This window comes from Drosophila simulans, chromosome X (genome assembly GCF_016746395.2).
Source record: "Drosophila simulans strain w501 chromosome X, Prin_Dsim_3.1, whole genome shotgun sequence".
Lineage (NCBI taxonomy): Eukaryota > Metazoa > Arthropoda > Insecta > Diptera > Drosophilidae > Drosophila > Drosophila simulans.
In genome coordinates this window covers 8,686,411-8,701,350 of record NC_052525.2, presented here as the reverse complement: position 1 = coordinate 8,701,350, position 14,940 = coordinate 8,686,411, and the positions used below count along the sequence as shown (strand labels likewise).

General features: G+C 48.4%; 3 protein-coding genes across 3 annotated transcripts; 1 reads left to right on the top strand and 2 right to left on the bottom strand.

Annotated features, from left to right (window-relative positions):
* Positions 1-100: 100 nt before the first annotated feature.
* Positions 101-2,825, bottom strand: LOC27206389 (formin-like protein 5). Its single transcript, XM_039296833.2, has one exon. The coding sequence runs from the start codon at positions 2,679-2,681 to the stop codon at positions 426-428; it is 2,256 nt and encodes a 751-aa protein (XP_039152767.1). The 5' UTR covers positions 2,682-2,825; the 3' UTR covers positions 101-425.
* Positions 2,826-2,974: 149 nt separating this feature from the next.
* LOC6725505 (frataxin homolog, mitochondrial) lies at positions 2,975-3,772 on the top strand. Its single transcript, XM_002106483.4, has 2 exons — positions 2,975-3,402; positions 3,469-3,772. Exons 1-2 carry the CDS (start codon positions 3,085-3,087, stop codon positions 3,721-3,723), a joined length of 573 nt encoding a protein of 190 aa, XP_002106519.2. The 5' UTR covers positions 2,975-3,084; the 3' UTR covers positions 3,724-3,772.
* A 364-nt stretch (positions 3,773-4,136) lies between these two features.
* On the bottom strand, positions 4,137-9,443 carry LOC6725504 (uncharacterized protein CG7065). Its single transcript, XM_016173652.2, has 3 exons — positions 9,096-9,443; positions 6,920-9,021; positions 4,137-5,951 (listed from the first exon to the last, which is right to left on the bottom strand). Exons 2-3 carry the CDS (start codon positions 9,003-9,005, stop codon positions 4,402-4,404), a joined length of 3,636 nt encoding a protein of 1,211 aa, XP_016038647.1. The 5' UTR covers positions 9,006-9,021; positions 9,096-9,443; the 3' UTR covers positions 4,137-4,401.
* Between the last annotated feature and the right edge of the window lie 5,497 nt (positions 9,444-14,940).

The following is a 14,940-nucleotide window of genomic DNA, read 5'->3' as shown; positions in this document are numbered from 1 at the left end:
CACTCAGTTATTAAAATATTATTTTTGTCAGTGTATATATCGTTATAACTCAAGCATACCCATTTAAATTGCAAATTGAACGCAAGATTTAAACATTCCATTTACATATAAACGTACATTTAATTTATTTGCATATTTAGCATACAGTCCAGAATGCGACGCACACTCAGTTATTAAAATATTAAAATTAGGCTTCGCGAAAAAAAAGTGAGTTAAACTAAATTGAGAATGGGATTGATGTGGAGTTCTTAGGGGCGGCGCCTAAATAGGGATTTCAAGTTAAGAGCATTCCGGTTGATTTCCTTCCGGTGCACAGCGAACAGGGGCGAAGTTCCGGGAGGGGACAGCTATGTTACAACACAGGGATCGATGCTTGTATAAGTTAGGGACTACAACTAGGATCTGGGTGGTGGGATTCCTTGTCCTTAGTCCGCCTCGTGCTTCTCCGCTTCTGGATGCTTGCCAGGTGCCGTTGCCGGTGGCGGAGCTACACCCCCAGCTACGGCGGCCTCGCCCAGCGGTGCTCCTCCAGCTGCCGGTGGTGCTCCTGGTCCCGCTCCTGCCCCGGGCGTGGGATACACTCCGGCTCCGGGCGCAGCTGCTGCCGCCGCTCCAGCTCCACCGCCTGGGGCTCCGGGTCCGGGTCCGCCAGCGTTCGGTTCGTGCAGGTGACCTGGTGGCGGTTGTTGTTGCTGCTGCTGCTGCTGCTGTGGTGGCGGTGGATTGCTTCCATGCTCCGGCGCATACGGATGCCCGGGATTGCCATTGTGCTGCGGCGGCGGCGGACGCGGGGACATGTAGTGCGAGCCGGGTGGCGGGCCATAGGACTGCTGATACGGCGAGAACGGTGCGTAGTAGGGCTGTGGCGTGGGATGTCCGCCGTACTGGGGCTGGTAATAGGGTCGTGCTGGTCCACCGGGTGGTCCAGGCGGCGGGCCATGTGGTGGTCCGCCGTAGTTGGCATAACCCGTGTGCGGAGGTGGCGGCGGCAGACCAGGCATTCCCGGCGGCGGCTGATGCGGCCCCATGTGCGGTGGCATCAAGGAATGTCCGGGTGGCGGATGGCCGGGATGTGGATGCATCTGCGGCATGCCGGGCGGTGGTGCTGGGCCGCCCTGTTGCTGCGGCAGTGGCACCTGCTGTGGCACCGGCGGCGGCGTTGGTGTCGTCGTCGTTGTGGTCGCTGCCGCAGTTGCTCCGGCCGCTGGAGCCACCTCAGGCGGCGGTGTGGGTGTCGGCACCGGAGTGGGCACCTTGCCGGGCTGGGCCACCACTTTGGCGGGTTCCGTTTTTGGTGGCTCGACTAGCGTTGACTGCGGAGGCAGGGCAGCGGCCATCTCCAGCTTCTCTGGCTTGATGGGTGGCGGCGGCACCGATGGCTTCGGTGGTGGCTCAATGTCCATGGGCTCGGGATCCGTTTTGCTGGCAGTTTCGTGCACGTGCACCGCTGGCGCCGGCGTGGGCGTCGAACTCGGTGTGGTATTGAGTGTAGCGGGCTTCACAGCCGGCGGTGTCTCCTTGGGCGGGGCTGCTGGCGCTGGTACCGCCGCCGCCGGCTCTTGGCTAGCGGGCGTAGCAGCGGGCTGACCCGGCTGCGTTGGCGGCTTGACTGCCTCCTCGCTCCTTGTCACTGGGGCGGCGGCAGCAGTAGCGGCAGCGGCAGCAGGATTCGCTGCGCTATTCGCATTCGCATTCGGCTCATCCAATCGCTGGCGATCGCGCTTGATGTCCTCGTACATGCGATGCACCATCTTCTGGAACGTGTCCTCGTCGACGGCCGGCTTGCAGTGGCGCTTCAGCTCCTCCTGGAAGGCCTCGCTGGACTCCACCATGCGCTGCTTCTTGGCCTCGAACTTCTCCTCCATCTGCTGCAGTTCCGCCTCAAGTTTGGTCTGGTGCATCGTCAACGAGCTGACCTGCCGCTTGAGCACCTGCATCCGCGTGGTGGTCACCACTGAGCGCACATCTGGTACAACGGCCTCCGAGAAGATCTCGTTAATCAGCCGATGGTTGTGCAGGTAGCGGGCGTAGGCCAAGTGCTTGGTCGTATACCCTTCGTCCTGGTCATCCTCGTCCTCCGCCGGCTGAATGTCGATGCGTCGCTCGTGCTGCGACTTACTGCCGCCACCGCGTGACGGTGTCTCGTGCATGTCCACGTCGGTCTTCACCTTGCTCTTGGCCGACATGTAGGCCTGATAGGCGGGCGTCTGGTGGTAGGCCTTCAGCGATTTCTCGTACTCCAGCTTCTCCGCCTCGTACTCGTCAATGAACTCCGTCTTCTCATCCTCGGGCAGCAGCTTCCACATGGCACCGATCTTCTTGCCCAGCTCCCACAGCTTCAGCTCCGGATGCTTCGCCTTGACGCTATCCCAGACGCGTTTCGAGTACCGCATGTAGGGCAAAATGGGCTTCTCCGGCGGCTTTGGTGGCTTGGGTAGCCGTGATTCGTTCTGGTTCTTGCTGCTCGACGACTTGGTCACCTTCTGTGGCGTGAATGCCGGATTCCCATAGTTGCTGTGCGTGAAGATGGGCGTCTGATCCTTGTTGCGATCGCCACCACCTCCGCCGCCGGATGAACGCGACCGGCTGCCGCCGCCGGAGCCACCGCCGCCGCCCTGGAGTGGTGTGGCCGATCCCTGGCCGCCAACGGCTATCTGCTTGTAGTTGCTGGGCAGGGCCATCTTTGCGCAATTCGCTGGTCAAATTAGTGTGGATTTTCCAAGAGAAATAACAATTTTCAGGCGGACGCCATTTTCTGTCGGCGTTGGTGGAGGTGTGACCGTATGTGATTCTAAGAAAAATCATATGAACCGGGAATTTGCAAATATAGCGACTGTAATAAGGAAATAATAACTGCCAGGGAATATAGAACATTTTAGTTACCTAAAACTAGCAGAACACTTTAGCTGAATTGCTGCAACTTATAATAAAAACTTGTAGCTTGTCATTTTTATTCAGCTTTATAGAAATCAAAAATTATACCACACTAGAATCAAGAAAATACCAACGGCACATCACTTTCCATTAAGTTGGCAGTCCCGCAACTGCGATTTGTAAAATATAAACAAATCGAAATCAACTAAAATGCTTGCCGGTCGCTTGTTCGTCCGTTCGATCGTAAGTCGGGCATGCTTGGCCACCATGGGCATCCGTTCAAAGCCCCAAGCACACGCCAGCCCAGTGATCCTGCCCAGCACACCAGCAACAACCGCAGTTGCGATTCAATGCGAAGAATCCACCAGCAATCGGCGATTTTTTAGCAGTCAAATTGAGACGGAATCCACGTTGGACGGCGCCACCTACGAGCGTGTGTGCTCCGACACCCTGGACGCACTGTGCGACTACTTCGAGGAGCTGACGGAGAACGCCTCCGAGCTGCAGGGCACGGATGTGGCTTACAGCGTAGGTGACATCCGCCTATTACATCATTCCATTGACCTAATCCGCGAGCTCTTTCCGCTTTCACAGGATGGCGTGCTCACCGTGAACCTGGGAGGCCAGCACGGCACCTATGTGATCAACCGACAGACGCCCAACAAGCAGATCTGGCTCAGTTCGCCCACCAGCGGTCCCAAGCGATACGATTTCGTCGGCACTGTGGCGGCGGGCAGATGGATCTACAAGCATAGTGGTCAGTCGCTGCACGAGCTGCTGCAGCAGGAGATACCCGGCATACTGAAGTCGGAGTCCGTGGACTTTCTACGCCTGCCCTACTGTAGTTAATTCCGTGATTAGTTTAAATGCTCCTCCATAAAAAGTCGGTTGAAACGTTCGATTTGATATATTTATTGTTGTTCATCTGAAGGCACAGTGGTCACTCGATACATAACCTGCTGCTGCTGGAGATGATGCTTCCCTGGAGCTCTGAAGCTAAGCTTCTGGTATAAATGCTTTGCATTTTGAAATTTGTTGTTTTGAGAGGTATAAACATAAAAATCAATTGGTTAATGTATAAATCGAATAATTTACCTTTGGTTTTTCAATGTTCTGGCTGATATTCCACCATTAAAGAACGTTATCTGTAGCTATAAATATTTTATTTGTCACTCGTATGTTCCATTTATTTATTTCAATACACAAATTCAGAACTCAAAGCTCCCCCAAGCTAGTAATTCCAAACGAAAGTCGGGTCAAAGTTGATTTCCGGAATTATTGTGTATGTTTATTCACGTGCTCTTCAGATTTATGTTTTCTGAATTCTATTGTTGTTCGGTGTTTTATAAACAAAAGAAGGTAGTGATACGTTTTTTCCTTTTTTTGGCAGCAGCACACGTGTATGAAAAAAAAAATATAATAAAAATCACTTGCCAACTAGCGGATACACGGGCACTTCAAAGGGTTTCTACATTACGTTTAACTTGCATTACGTTTAATAGTATGAATATCTAAGGCTACGACGTTCTAGTGACGTCCACCGAACATGTTGTTATAGTGCGGCTGCTGGGCGCCCATAAAGTTTTGGGGCATCTGGTTGAAGGGCGGCTGTGGCGGCACATTGCTGGCCCACGGATTAACGGGCGGACCCACGTAGCCACCTGGCCCTGGTGGTACCATGCCGCCGTAGTTCTGCTGCACGCCATTGCCCGCAAACGGATGATAGCCGCCGTAGCCCTGTTGATTCGGATAGTGATTGGCATTCGGTCCGCCGCTCATCAGTGGCTGTGCTTCCTGGCCAAAGTTACGGCCATGCTGCTGCTGCTGCTGCTGCCCTGGATAGCCCGCATTGGAGTAGCCCGCTCCAGGCTGCTTTTGGCCTGGATTCTGACCCAAATTCGGCGCATTCTGCGCATTTGGCGCACCATGCTGCTGGTTCATCATATAGTTGCGATTGCCACCCACGGGTGAGCCTCCGGAACTGCCGTTCTTGCTTAAAGTGCCCATTAGATTGGCTATTATGTTCTCGGTGTCTTTGAGCGAAATCTTGGTCGCAGCTGCTGGCTTGAAAGTGAGCGCATTTGGCGATGATTCCACGGGTACAATGGGCGGCCCTCCTGGCGCATTGTGTACACCAGCACCAGCGGCACCACCACCACCACTACCACTGCCATTCGAATCGCAGGCCTTCATCACCAAATCGTCAAAGTTGTAATCATCATCCTCCTCGTCATCGTCATCGAGCATGATACCGGGCGTATTCCGGCCGCGTCGCTGCTTATTGATGGGCACACTGGACAGATCGCGATCCCGCTCACGATCCAAACTGTTGCGCTGGGCGCTCAGCATGGAGTGACCGGCTTTCGTAGCCGAGATGCTGGCGGCCAAGGCGGAGGAGGTCCTGCCACCCATTAACGAAGTCTTCGACTTAGTAGTCGGTTTCGCCTTGCTTGGCCCACCAATATTCACCACGCGCGCCAGGAAATCACTGCAGGACTCGCCATCCCCTCGGAGCTCCACCAGATTCACATACTTGCGCAGGCGATCGACGCGCGATGGCTCCTGTACCTCCAACTTGCGCAGATGGCCAATGAGATGCACCTGCTCCTCGTTCGACAGGAACTTGAAGTTCTGGAGTAGGGTCTGGAGATCTGAATCCGTTAGCGATTCCATGCCACTGACTGTATCGGCTTGTATCTTGGTCGGTGCTCCCGCTGGGGCGTTCACCATATCGACGGACTCCTTGTTCAGCTGGTGCTCCACCTCCTTCATCAGCTCGTCCAGATCGTAGCCCATGTCATCGGGCGATGGCTTATTTTGCAGTCCCAGCTTTGCCTTTATCTCCTCGAACTTCAGTCCGTTGTTCTTGTCCAGCTGGCGGCGCTGCTTGTCCATCTTCACCAGCAGCGTTAGCAGGTGGAGCAGATTGTTCATATCGCCGGTGGTCACATTGTTGTATCCCTTGAGTACCAAGGCATTGGCCAACTTGGGCGCCACCAAGTTGCGATCGAAGGGCAGCTGTATGGGCGCCGGATTGGCATTTGCCTTAACCTTGTCATCGACGGCATCGGTGGTACCTAGATCATCCGATTACGGGTGGTTTGGGGGAGGGAACAACACAAAAGAAATCAATCAGTTAGGATTTACAGGAGAGTGTGTTTCTGTTTCAGATCCCGGATAACGTTTATACTTATGGATGGTGTGGATGGCGATTGGACTGCTCACGGTTGGTTTCTTCACACTTGGTTCACACACCCAGCAAAAATAAGGGAAAGCTGACCGAAAAACGATTGGAAACGATATCACCAGCGATTTGACCGAAAGTCTAACCAAATGTACGATATAACTTTTATAATAAATACAGCATGGAAAGAAAGATCTTAAGACCTTTTTTGAACCCAAAGTAGAGGTCTTAAAAATATGTTTTTTTTAAAATGCCAGATACACTCTACATTTCTTAGACGCGATAAGTTCGAAAAATCCTACGAATTGCTGAAAAAAGACCAGCAATTCGGAAAACGCTTTATATATACTTATAATATTTTTCAAAAATGATTATAACACGCAGCGCGATGTTGTAATATTTCAAAAATACTCGCCCAGATATCGTTTAAGATTTAGTGAGAAAGAACAAATTTAAAATGGGATTGAGATCCCAATTCATACCACAGCAGTCAAGATTCTTTATTTCGTAAGGTGCTAAACTTAAAACAGAGGTTAGTAGACGAAAGTGGGAGTATCTAACGTACATATATTTCTTTATCACCAGCACATAAAGAGGTAACTTTCGAAAACGATAATAGATATATTTCGAATGAAGAATCTAAAGGTATTCCACCGAATGGCACAAAAACTCACAATAAACTCTGCAACTTCGCATAAAAAGCCGGCAAAAACGCGCAAAAAAGTAACGATTGTTCCGATTGGAAAACCCTTTTTTTGATTTGATTTGTTTGGTTTACTTACCTCCGGATTTCTAACCGCGACCGCGAAATAGAGCGAGAGAGACGGATACGGATTGAGCTGGATTGGGGGTGGTACTTACCTTTGACGGTCGCCTGAAAGATGACGGCTGCTATGTTCGTGATTAGTTTCTTGACCACGCGCACCTTTTGCGGATCGTCCAGTACCTCGGCAATGAGAATGCCCTTGAGCTTCTCCTTTGTGGTCTCGAGGAACACACAGTTGTCCTCGTTTAGCAGCAAATCCTCGGCCGAATTTGGCTTCACCATCTCCATGGCCAGTGCCTTGCTAAGCAGATTGAGCGCCTTGGGTCCCAGGCTGCCCAGATGCTCCTCGACGGCGGACAGCATGCGCAACACACTGACCACAGTCAGTGGTCCCTCCTCAACGGGCTCCGATGCCTCCTTCTCCTTCTCCTTGTTGGACGAAACGGTCGGCGAAATCGATCTCGCCTTGGTCATACTGTACTCGGGATACACGCGGGAATCCAGCACGCGGAACGTCTCCACAGGCTCATAGCCGCGCGATGATCGAGCATAGCCCTCGTTGCGGGGATAGTACTCCGAGGAGCGTTCGCGATCACGCTGCAAACTGCGACGATCTCCGAAATCCCTGGACGACGAGCCGCGCTCTTTGGATGTTGGAGTACGACCATGACCACGGCCACGGTAGTGGGGCGGCGAGCGAGACCGGCGTCGCTGGCTGCGCGAACGCGAGCGTGAAGATCCACGCTTATAGCTGCGATGCGGCGAACGACTGCGTGAGCGCCGCACGGCACGACGTCCGCCGCGCTTGGGCGACAACGAGCGAGAGATGGAGCGGCGATTGAGGGAGGCACGACCACGAGATGGAGGAGTGTCAACATCATCATCGCTGATATCGATGACGGCGTCGGCTAGCTTGCTTACCGCACCAATCGGACGATTGCTGCGGAAGTTTGGCTTCGGCTTGCGACCATTGTCGGCATTGGTGGTGGCAGACGCCCTACGCGGACTGGCCACACGGATCTTGTAGCGCTCCATTAGCTCCTTGGTCTTCTCTTCGTCCTCGTCGCCCAGCTTGAACTTCTCTTTGAGCTCCTTCTTTATTTTATTCACCGCAATGTCGAACAGTACGATGCGTCGATCCTTCCAGTAGCTAATCCACTCCGGCTTATAGTCGTATAGATTCGGATCGAACTTCTTCTCCTCCTGCAGCTGCTTGTAGCGTCGATTCCAGAACTGTTTCCACTCATCCGGATAGTCGGGATGTTTCTCGGGATTTGATTCGTACATCTCTGTATCACTGCGCAGCTGCTTGAGCTGAAGTTCCAGCATGCAGCGGAACTTCTCCCACTTGTAGCGCTCCTGTGAAATTATAGATGCCTGAATGGCCAGCTCCTTGGGCGTGGGCAAATGCTGCGTTTTGGTCGCGCCACCTGGAGGTGGTGGCGATTGGTTTTTACTACGCCCGCCGGCATCTTCGGACGAATTATTCGTCTGTCGCCCCTTTGGCACCGCGTCAACCGGACCTGTTGACCCGCCAAAGTTCTCATCATCACTGGATATGGCATCCAAGGCAATTATATTTCCATCCTCATGCTGCTTGTTGCTGCCCCCGGTTGCGTCGACGTTCATCTTCAAGCTGCTCTTGATGGACTCATCCGGTTTCAGCTCGCGGATCACGCGCTGAGCTTCTTCGGAAAAATCTGACCCGGCACACTCATCGAAATGAAAGCTATCCCGCACCTGGCTGCACATTTTGGAGCGATAGCGGCGGAAATCATCACCAGTTGCAGTTATTAGATTGCGTGACCTGCCGAAATGCTTCTCAATGCACTTCACCAAATTCCCAGTGGCAGTCACCAGGTCACCAGAGCTGTTGGGCGTGCGCTTCAGCTTCTGCAGCTCTCTGTGGGCCTTCTGGAAGTGGGTTTGCAGGTACTTGGTGCGATGCGCCTGCGATGTCCAGTGTGCAAAGACGTTGCGTCCATCCGTGCACGTTTGGCACAGCACACAGAAGTAATTCGGACGCAGTTGGGCCGGCTCGTGCAGCTCGATGGTGTATTCGGTGCCGATCAGTGGTCCGGCGGTGTAGTTCTCGATCTGCTTTTGTATGACCGCCGTGCGGGTCACGTCGTCGTCCTCCTCGAAACCGGGCGGTACCGGCTCGCCCGGCAGGAAGCTCATCGTTAATCCTCAATTCCTGCAGATGGGGATGGGCATCAGGCCAAAAGAAGAGAACGCCAATGCACGGAAATGGCCAGGATCAGTACATACCTTGGTCTCCCTCTCTCTTTCTTTATTTCCGCATCCGCGAACAAACTCCTGATTTTCTTGTTCACTTTTTTGCGCCCGCGAGTGTTTCGCATTCACGTTCACTTATCGAAAAAAGGGGGCGGCTTGCGCCCGCGTGTTTACCGTTACTTACTATGTCAGTGTATATGTAAGTTAGATTATTTAACTGCGCCTTTGTCTTCCCCCTGCTTCGCCGTTCATTTGTTATGAAAATTGAATCCTCAAGACGAAGCCTTTTTCCCAATTTTCTTTTAACAGCTTTCCAGTGTGACCGTGCGCCGTTCGGGCGATAACACTGCCAACGATAGCTGGATATATCGAATGTATGCCAGTACTTTTTAAAAAGCAAAACAACCGAAATTAATTCTTTTTTATGGTAATTAAAAGACTATTTACATCCATGTACAGAGTATTGTTGTTTTTGTTAGAGCGCTGTAATGGAATTATGGTTCTAATCGTGCTTTCTCATCAACTGCCAATGCTTATAACAATTTTATTTTATGCACTTATTTTATACCAATTTCCGTTTGGTTGCATTTAAAATATTAAAAATGGTATAAAATTCGAACTGATTCTAACTGAAAATGGTTATTCCTTGGTTCTACCAAGCATTTAATAAGGCATATAAGGCCAATAATATTTTGTTAATGGTAATATATTGATTTCTTTTAGAATTTTTACTTAAAAAGTTATTTTGAAAATTTCTAATAATCAAATTTGAAGCCTTTAGGCTTAGGCATATATTTCCTTAAGATTTAATGGATTTTTATTTCGAATATTTGCTTATATTTTCTAACTTGAGTGTGACATGGAAAACATGCCTCCGTCATTTGGGCCAATATAAAAAAAAAAACACAATTCTTGTGTTTCTGCCGATGAGCCCATAAATATTTACATATGTGGAGTCATTATCTTTCACCCGAAACATAATCTCCGGCCGAGTGCAAATTGTTCTCGCCTCCGCACCAGAATGATGGACTTCTATGGATTGGATGTGCGTTGTGGGATGTTCAATGTTGGATGTGTTTCTGATGGCGTCTCCGCAGCTGGCTTAAATCAATCCCAGCTCGCATTCATTATTTTTTATTCACTGTATGCGCCGTATGTATGTAGGTATTTTCCAGCTGGAGCGGGAGCATTAATATCATTGGGTCCCCAAGGGATTGGCCACATGTGCAGTTTGCCGGCCGCCGAGGACAAATGTCAGCGAACGGGACGCGGTTTTTCACATTTTCAGCGATTTCCACGAACCGAGCCCACATCCCAACCGCCCTGGGCTGTGCAGTGGAACCAGCCTAATGTGAACCATCCCTTTGTAAAGTCAGGGAATGCTACAGCTAGCTAGCTTTCAAATATCCCATCAACTATTGTATCTTTGTATCTTTTTAGTTGCCTGCATACTTCTGAACACCTGTATGTAGCTACAATTCCATGAATTTCTTACCAGATGGCTGGTGATTTCCACTCTAGCGAGGCCGCACTGTGCGCGATGTGTGTGATAGATGTAACACGTATCTGCGAGTGGATGAAGGGCGCATTAATCGCCGCACTATGAGCACGCTGATATGGCTGTCGCAGATGATAATGGCAATACAACTGACTGCACAATGAGCTGACCATATGCGCACATAGACAATAAAATACGAATGCGAATGCGAATGCGACTGCGAGTGGGCCACCCCCTTTTGAAGGCCGCCCCGGTGCATTTGACAGTGGGCGAAGTTGCGCTGCATGTGGATGCGGATGTAGCCAAGGACGAGGAGTGGGAGTGGGAGTGGGAGTGGTAGTGGTAGTGGGATGTGGCAAGTAGTAGGCACTGGACAAACGTAGCACATTTAATGAACATGCCGACATGAGTTATGGCTCGTTTGTTCGCCTTTTCTTTTTTCTTTTTTTTTCCTTTTTTTTTTTTTTGGTCAGTAGTTGAGTAGTTGAGCTACCCTTGAAGTGGGCATATGTACATAAACAATTCAGGCGATTTGATTTTATTCACCAGATCGAATTACGGGTGGAAAAACTTCAGTGGTTGGTTTCGAACATGCGTGTGGGGTTTCAAAACTGCGTATGCCAGTTTCGAAACAAACGTTTTTGAAGCATCTGATTGATAGATAGATGATACCAATATCCCAGAAGCTGTCTAAAAGTAGACTTTAAATTCGCAGTGAGTGCATAGTTCATTCGAAATGCATTCGTGCTGGTGCTTAATTGCCCCTTGTTCTTTTTGACAGCGAAATATGGCGAATCGGGCGCACAGCTGCTGGTTGATATCCCATTTGGCGATCTATGTATCTGCACGCTGCGCATGCAAATGATATTTCGCATTAACTTTGATGGAGATGAGCGAATTCCGATTGCGGCAGCACCAGACACAGCCTGAGATACCGACACCCCAATCGCAGTATCAGACATTCGGAATCTTCGGTGTGGTTCCATCCTGCAGCCAAGAGCCCAGCCCCTTGGTAGTAGACACAAAGTGCCAAGTCAGACGGATGCAGACGTACATACGTATCTCTCATTTAGCATACCGTACTTTGCAGCTCATCTTTATTTCTTGGCAACTTGTGTGCAATTCATTAAAAGCGAAATCTGCTCGAATGCGAATAATGCAAATTGCTCTATTTTCATTCACAACGCCTGGTATTTTCTGCAGTGCAAGGTGGTGCAGGGGGGGGGGGGGGGGGGGTTGCTGGTGTTGGGGGTTCGCCTGTGGCAGTTGCAACAATCTGCCACTGCGAGTCGACGACAAATTTATTTGTGGCGCATGCAGCCGCCAGGAGGAGCATCAATGAAAATGCTGTTCAAGCAGTTGTCTCGCAGGCATTTTGCACTAAAAGTTCAAAAATTCCATTAATTATTCTTGGCGAAGAGTTCGCCTGCTGGCTTCGCTTTCTTCTCCGCTGCGCATCGCTGTATTCTTCACTTCTGTTGCACTGCTAATTTTTCAAGAATTTCAAATTTCTTAATGGCCCCCAAGTTGGGAATGGGGGAATACTCTGCTGCCCGTTTGTCTGGGCCATCTAACCAACAGCTGCACTCGAACAAAATCCACAGATGGCTGTAACAAATGGCTGGCAATATGTCTTTTGAGTTTCTAGGATCGAATGCAAGGTATTTGAGAGGAAAATTGTGCTAATCCAACTCATTGAGATGTTGAAAAGCGAGGAAAAGCCAAGATTTGTATTACTTTCTTTGGCACTTTTGAAGCACCAAGATATTCGGGTGTAAATATGATTGCATCAATTACAATGAATGTTTTGAATAATCTACATTTTCATTTTCCTGCTCTACGACGAGTGCATTGATTCATTTTCCCGTAGTGTAGGCTTACCCCTATCGCTATTAACTGCCCCTTCCACCGCCCACCCCCCGCTAAAACAAGGCCGGATGTGCTCATTGTGCTTCGTTTTCATTTCTACTTACATGTCTCCCGTCTTCCATCGGCCGACGACGCCCCACTTCGCGCCCCAAACCCCTCATTAATGCTGCGCCGGAAGCGCCCAGCTGCTGCCGGACTTTGGATTTATCGGGCCGAAAGGGGAGAGGGGAGGGGAGGGGAGGAGGAGGCGGGGGATGGCGGCGCTGGGGATGGGGGCCGTTGGTCAAAGACGCTTCGGAAAAGTTTTACCCCATTCCCAAAGTTTGGTCGTGATTTCAAAAGTGCGTTACGCAGTGCGTAAATCAAAACTCGGTCTGAAAGAAAAAATGCAGGTGATTCTCTCGACCTGCACATACCCATTGATATACATTCCACCTGTTGATCATTTTCTGATACGAAGCACTATAATATCACTTTTTCGATGAGTTTTTCTTCATCACTGGGCTGAAAATGTTCATACGCCTAAGAGAATAACTGTTTTTTGCTCTTTATAATCAATACTAAATATCCCTATCACTTTTTGAAGGATTTAGGGAATTTCATTTTTGGGTCAATTTTCGCATTTTTGGTAAGGGGTAACATCATCAAAATTTGCAAAAAATTGACAAAAAATAGAATTTCCTTTTTTGAACACAGTTCGATTGGAAATTTAATTACGAGCTCAACGAGGTATGACATTCCATATTTGGAATTCTTTTTTGAATGTTCTAATAAAAAAACGTATTATTTTTTTTCACAAAAAAGACACAGATCGATTTTTTGAAAAAAGTCAATATTTCCGATTGGTTTTTTCTGTATAACTTGGCTAAAAATGTCAAAAAGCTCTTATAATTATCACTTTTTACTCGTAATTACCAATACTAACTATCCATAACATTTTTTGACGGACTTAGTAAAATTAATTTTTGGCCAAATTTTCGCATTTTTTGTAAGGGGTAACATCATCAAAATTTGCAAAAAATGGACAAAAAATAGAATTTCCTTTTTTGAACACAGTTCGATTGGAAATTTAATTACGAGCTCAACGAGGCATAACATAAGATATTTGGATTATTATTTCAAAAGTTATGATAAAAAAACTGAGAAAATCAAGCGAATAATAACTAAAAGTCAATATTTCCGATTTCTTTTTTCTGTATAACAAGTGTACATACTTTTCATCGAATGCATTATACCCTTTAAGGTAAAGGGAATCAGGCTAGTTCAATGCGGGATTGTGTGAAGCATAGCTTTTACACTGTAAGAATATTTAGAAAGAAATAATATGTGGAAACTGTTGGTGCAAAAGTGAAATACAAAAAGCTTTATCATATTAATTCGAAACTCAGTTTCTGGAAGTCCTGTGGAGTTCTACTTTTTATATTAAATGAGAATTCATTGAAATTGATTGCTAAAGTACGTGATTTTTTTTTCGGTGCATTCAGCTGACTGCTTGTTCTTCCCTAATTAGCTTCTCTCTGGCGATCATTTCGACAGTTCACCGTTATGTTGCGACAGGGCTAACGGTTTTTTTCGCGTTCTCGTTGCGGCCCTTTTTATTTATTGGCTGGCAACAACAAAAACCGCAAAATGAAAATGGAAATTCGAAGAGCGGCGGAATGAAATGGAAAATGGCCGTGTGGTGGGAAAGTCAAAGGGGACGGTGTGGTGGGGTTAGAGGGGAGTTTCGGGGGGCTTAAGTAAACGGGAGTTTGTACCAAAAAGTTGAGCACTGCAAATGGCTCGCCATGGGCGCATAAATTTCCAAGCCACCTTGTCTGTTTTTTTGTTTATTTATTATTTTGTTTTTTTTTTTTTTTGTATGCTTTCTGTCGCTATGGTGGGTTGCTGCTTTCTTTGCGGGCATTTCATTTCATATTTTTTTTTAGTTTTATTTGTATTTTCTTTTTTGGCAATATCCAACATGCAACATGTTGCACTGGAGTCAAGCCGAAACCCAAAACTTTTCCCGGGACTCCCGAAAAAGAAAAAAAGTTGGGCAAAAAATGTTTTTTCGCCTCGCTTCCACTTCCACTTCCTCTTCACGTTTTCGTTTAAACAGTGCAACATCGTATACCAAATTAAACAAATACATACATTTACATACATACCATACAGGTTTCAATATTTCAAAATTTCTAAAATTCTGAAAAGCTTGTTTCTGAAAATATGTCGCAGTAGCCAATTGTTGAATATCCTTTTCGATTTTCAAATTTGCAGATATCCACGTTGGACTGTACTTTTTAGGTTTTTTAATATTATTTTTTGAGAACGGGTTCTTCTCTAGCTTTATTAACGTTTTTGGCGTTGCTGGGGGATGGGTCCGTGGAAGGGGAGGGTTGATAGTAGGGGGTTTTGATATTGTTTGCTGGCAGGCAGCGCAGTCTGTAATATTTTTGCCGCATAAAAGTCAAAATATGCAAATAAACTTGAAGTAGGGGCGATGACTGGGATGGGGGGATTGGGGGCACA

Bases quoted from the DNA above. Each gene is read 5' to 3' on its own strand.
- LOC6725505 (XM_002106483.4), top strand. From the start codon at position 3,085: ATGCTTGCCGGTCGCTTGTTCGTCCGTTCGATCGTAAGTCGGGCATGC. The intron at 3,403-3,468 runs GTAGGTGACATC...CCGCTTTCACAG, and splicing joins GCACGGATGTGGCTTACAGC to GATGGCGTGCTCACCGTGAA.
- LOC27206389 (XM_039296833.2), bottom strand. From the start codon at position 2,681: ATGGCCCTGCCCAGCAACTACAAGCAGATAGCCGTTGGCGGCCAGGGA.
- LOC6725504 (XM_016173652.2), bottom strand. From the start codon at position 9,005: ATGAGCTTCCTGCCGGGCGAGCCGGTACCGCCCGGTTTCGAGGAGGAC. The intron at 5,952-6,919 runs GTAAGTACCACC...CGGATGATCTAG, and splicing joins CTTTCAGGCGACCGTCAAAG to GTACCACCGATGCCGTCGAT.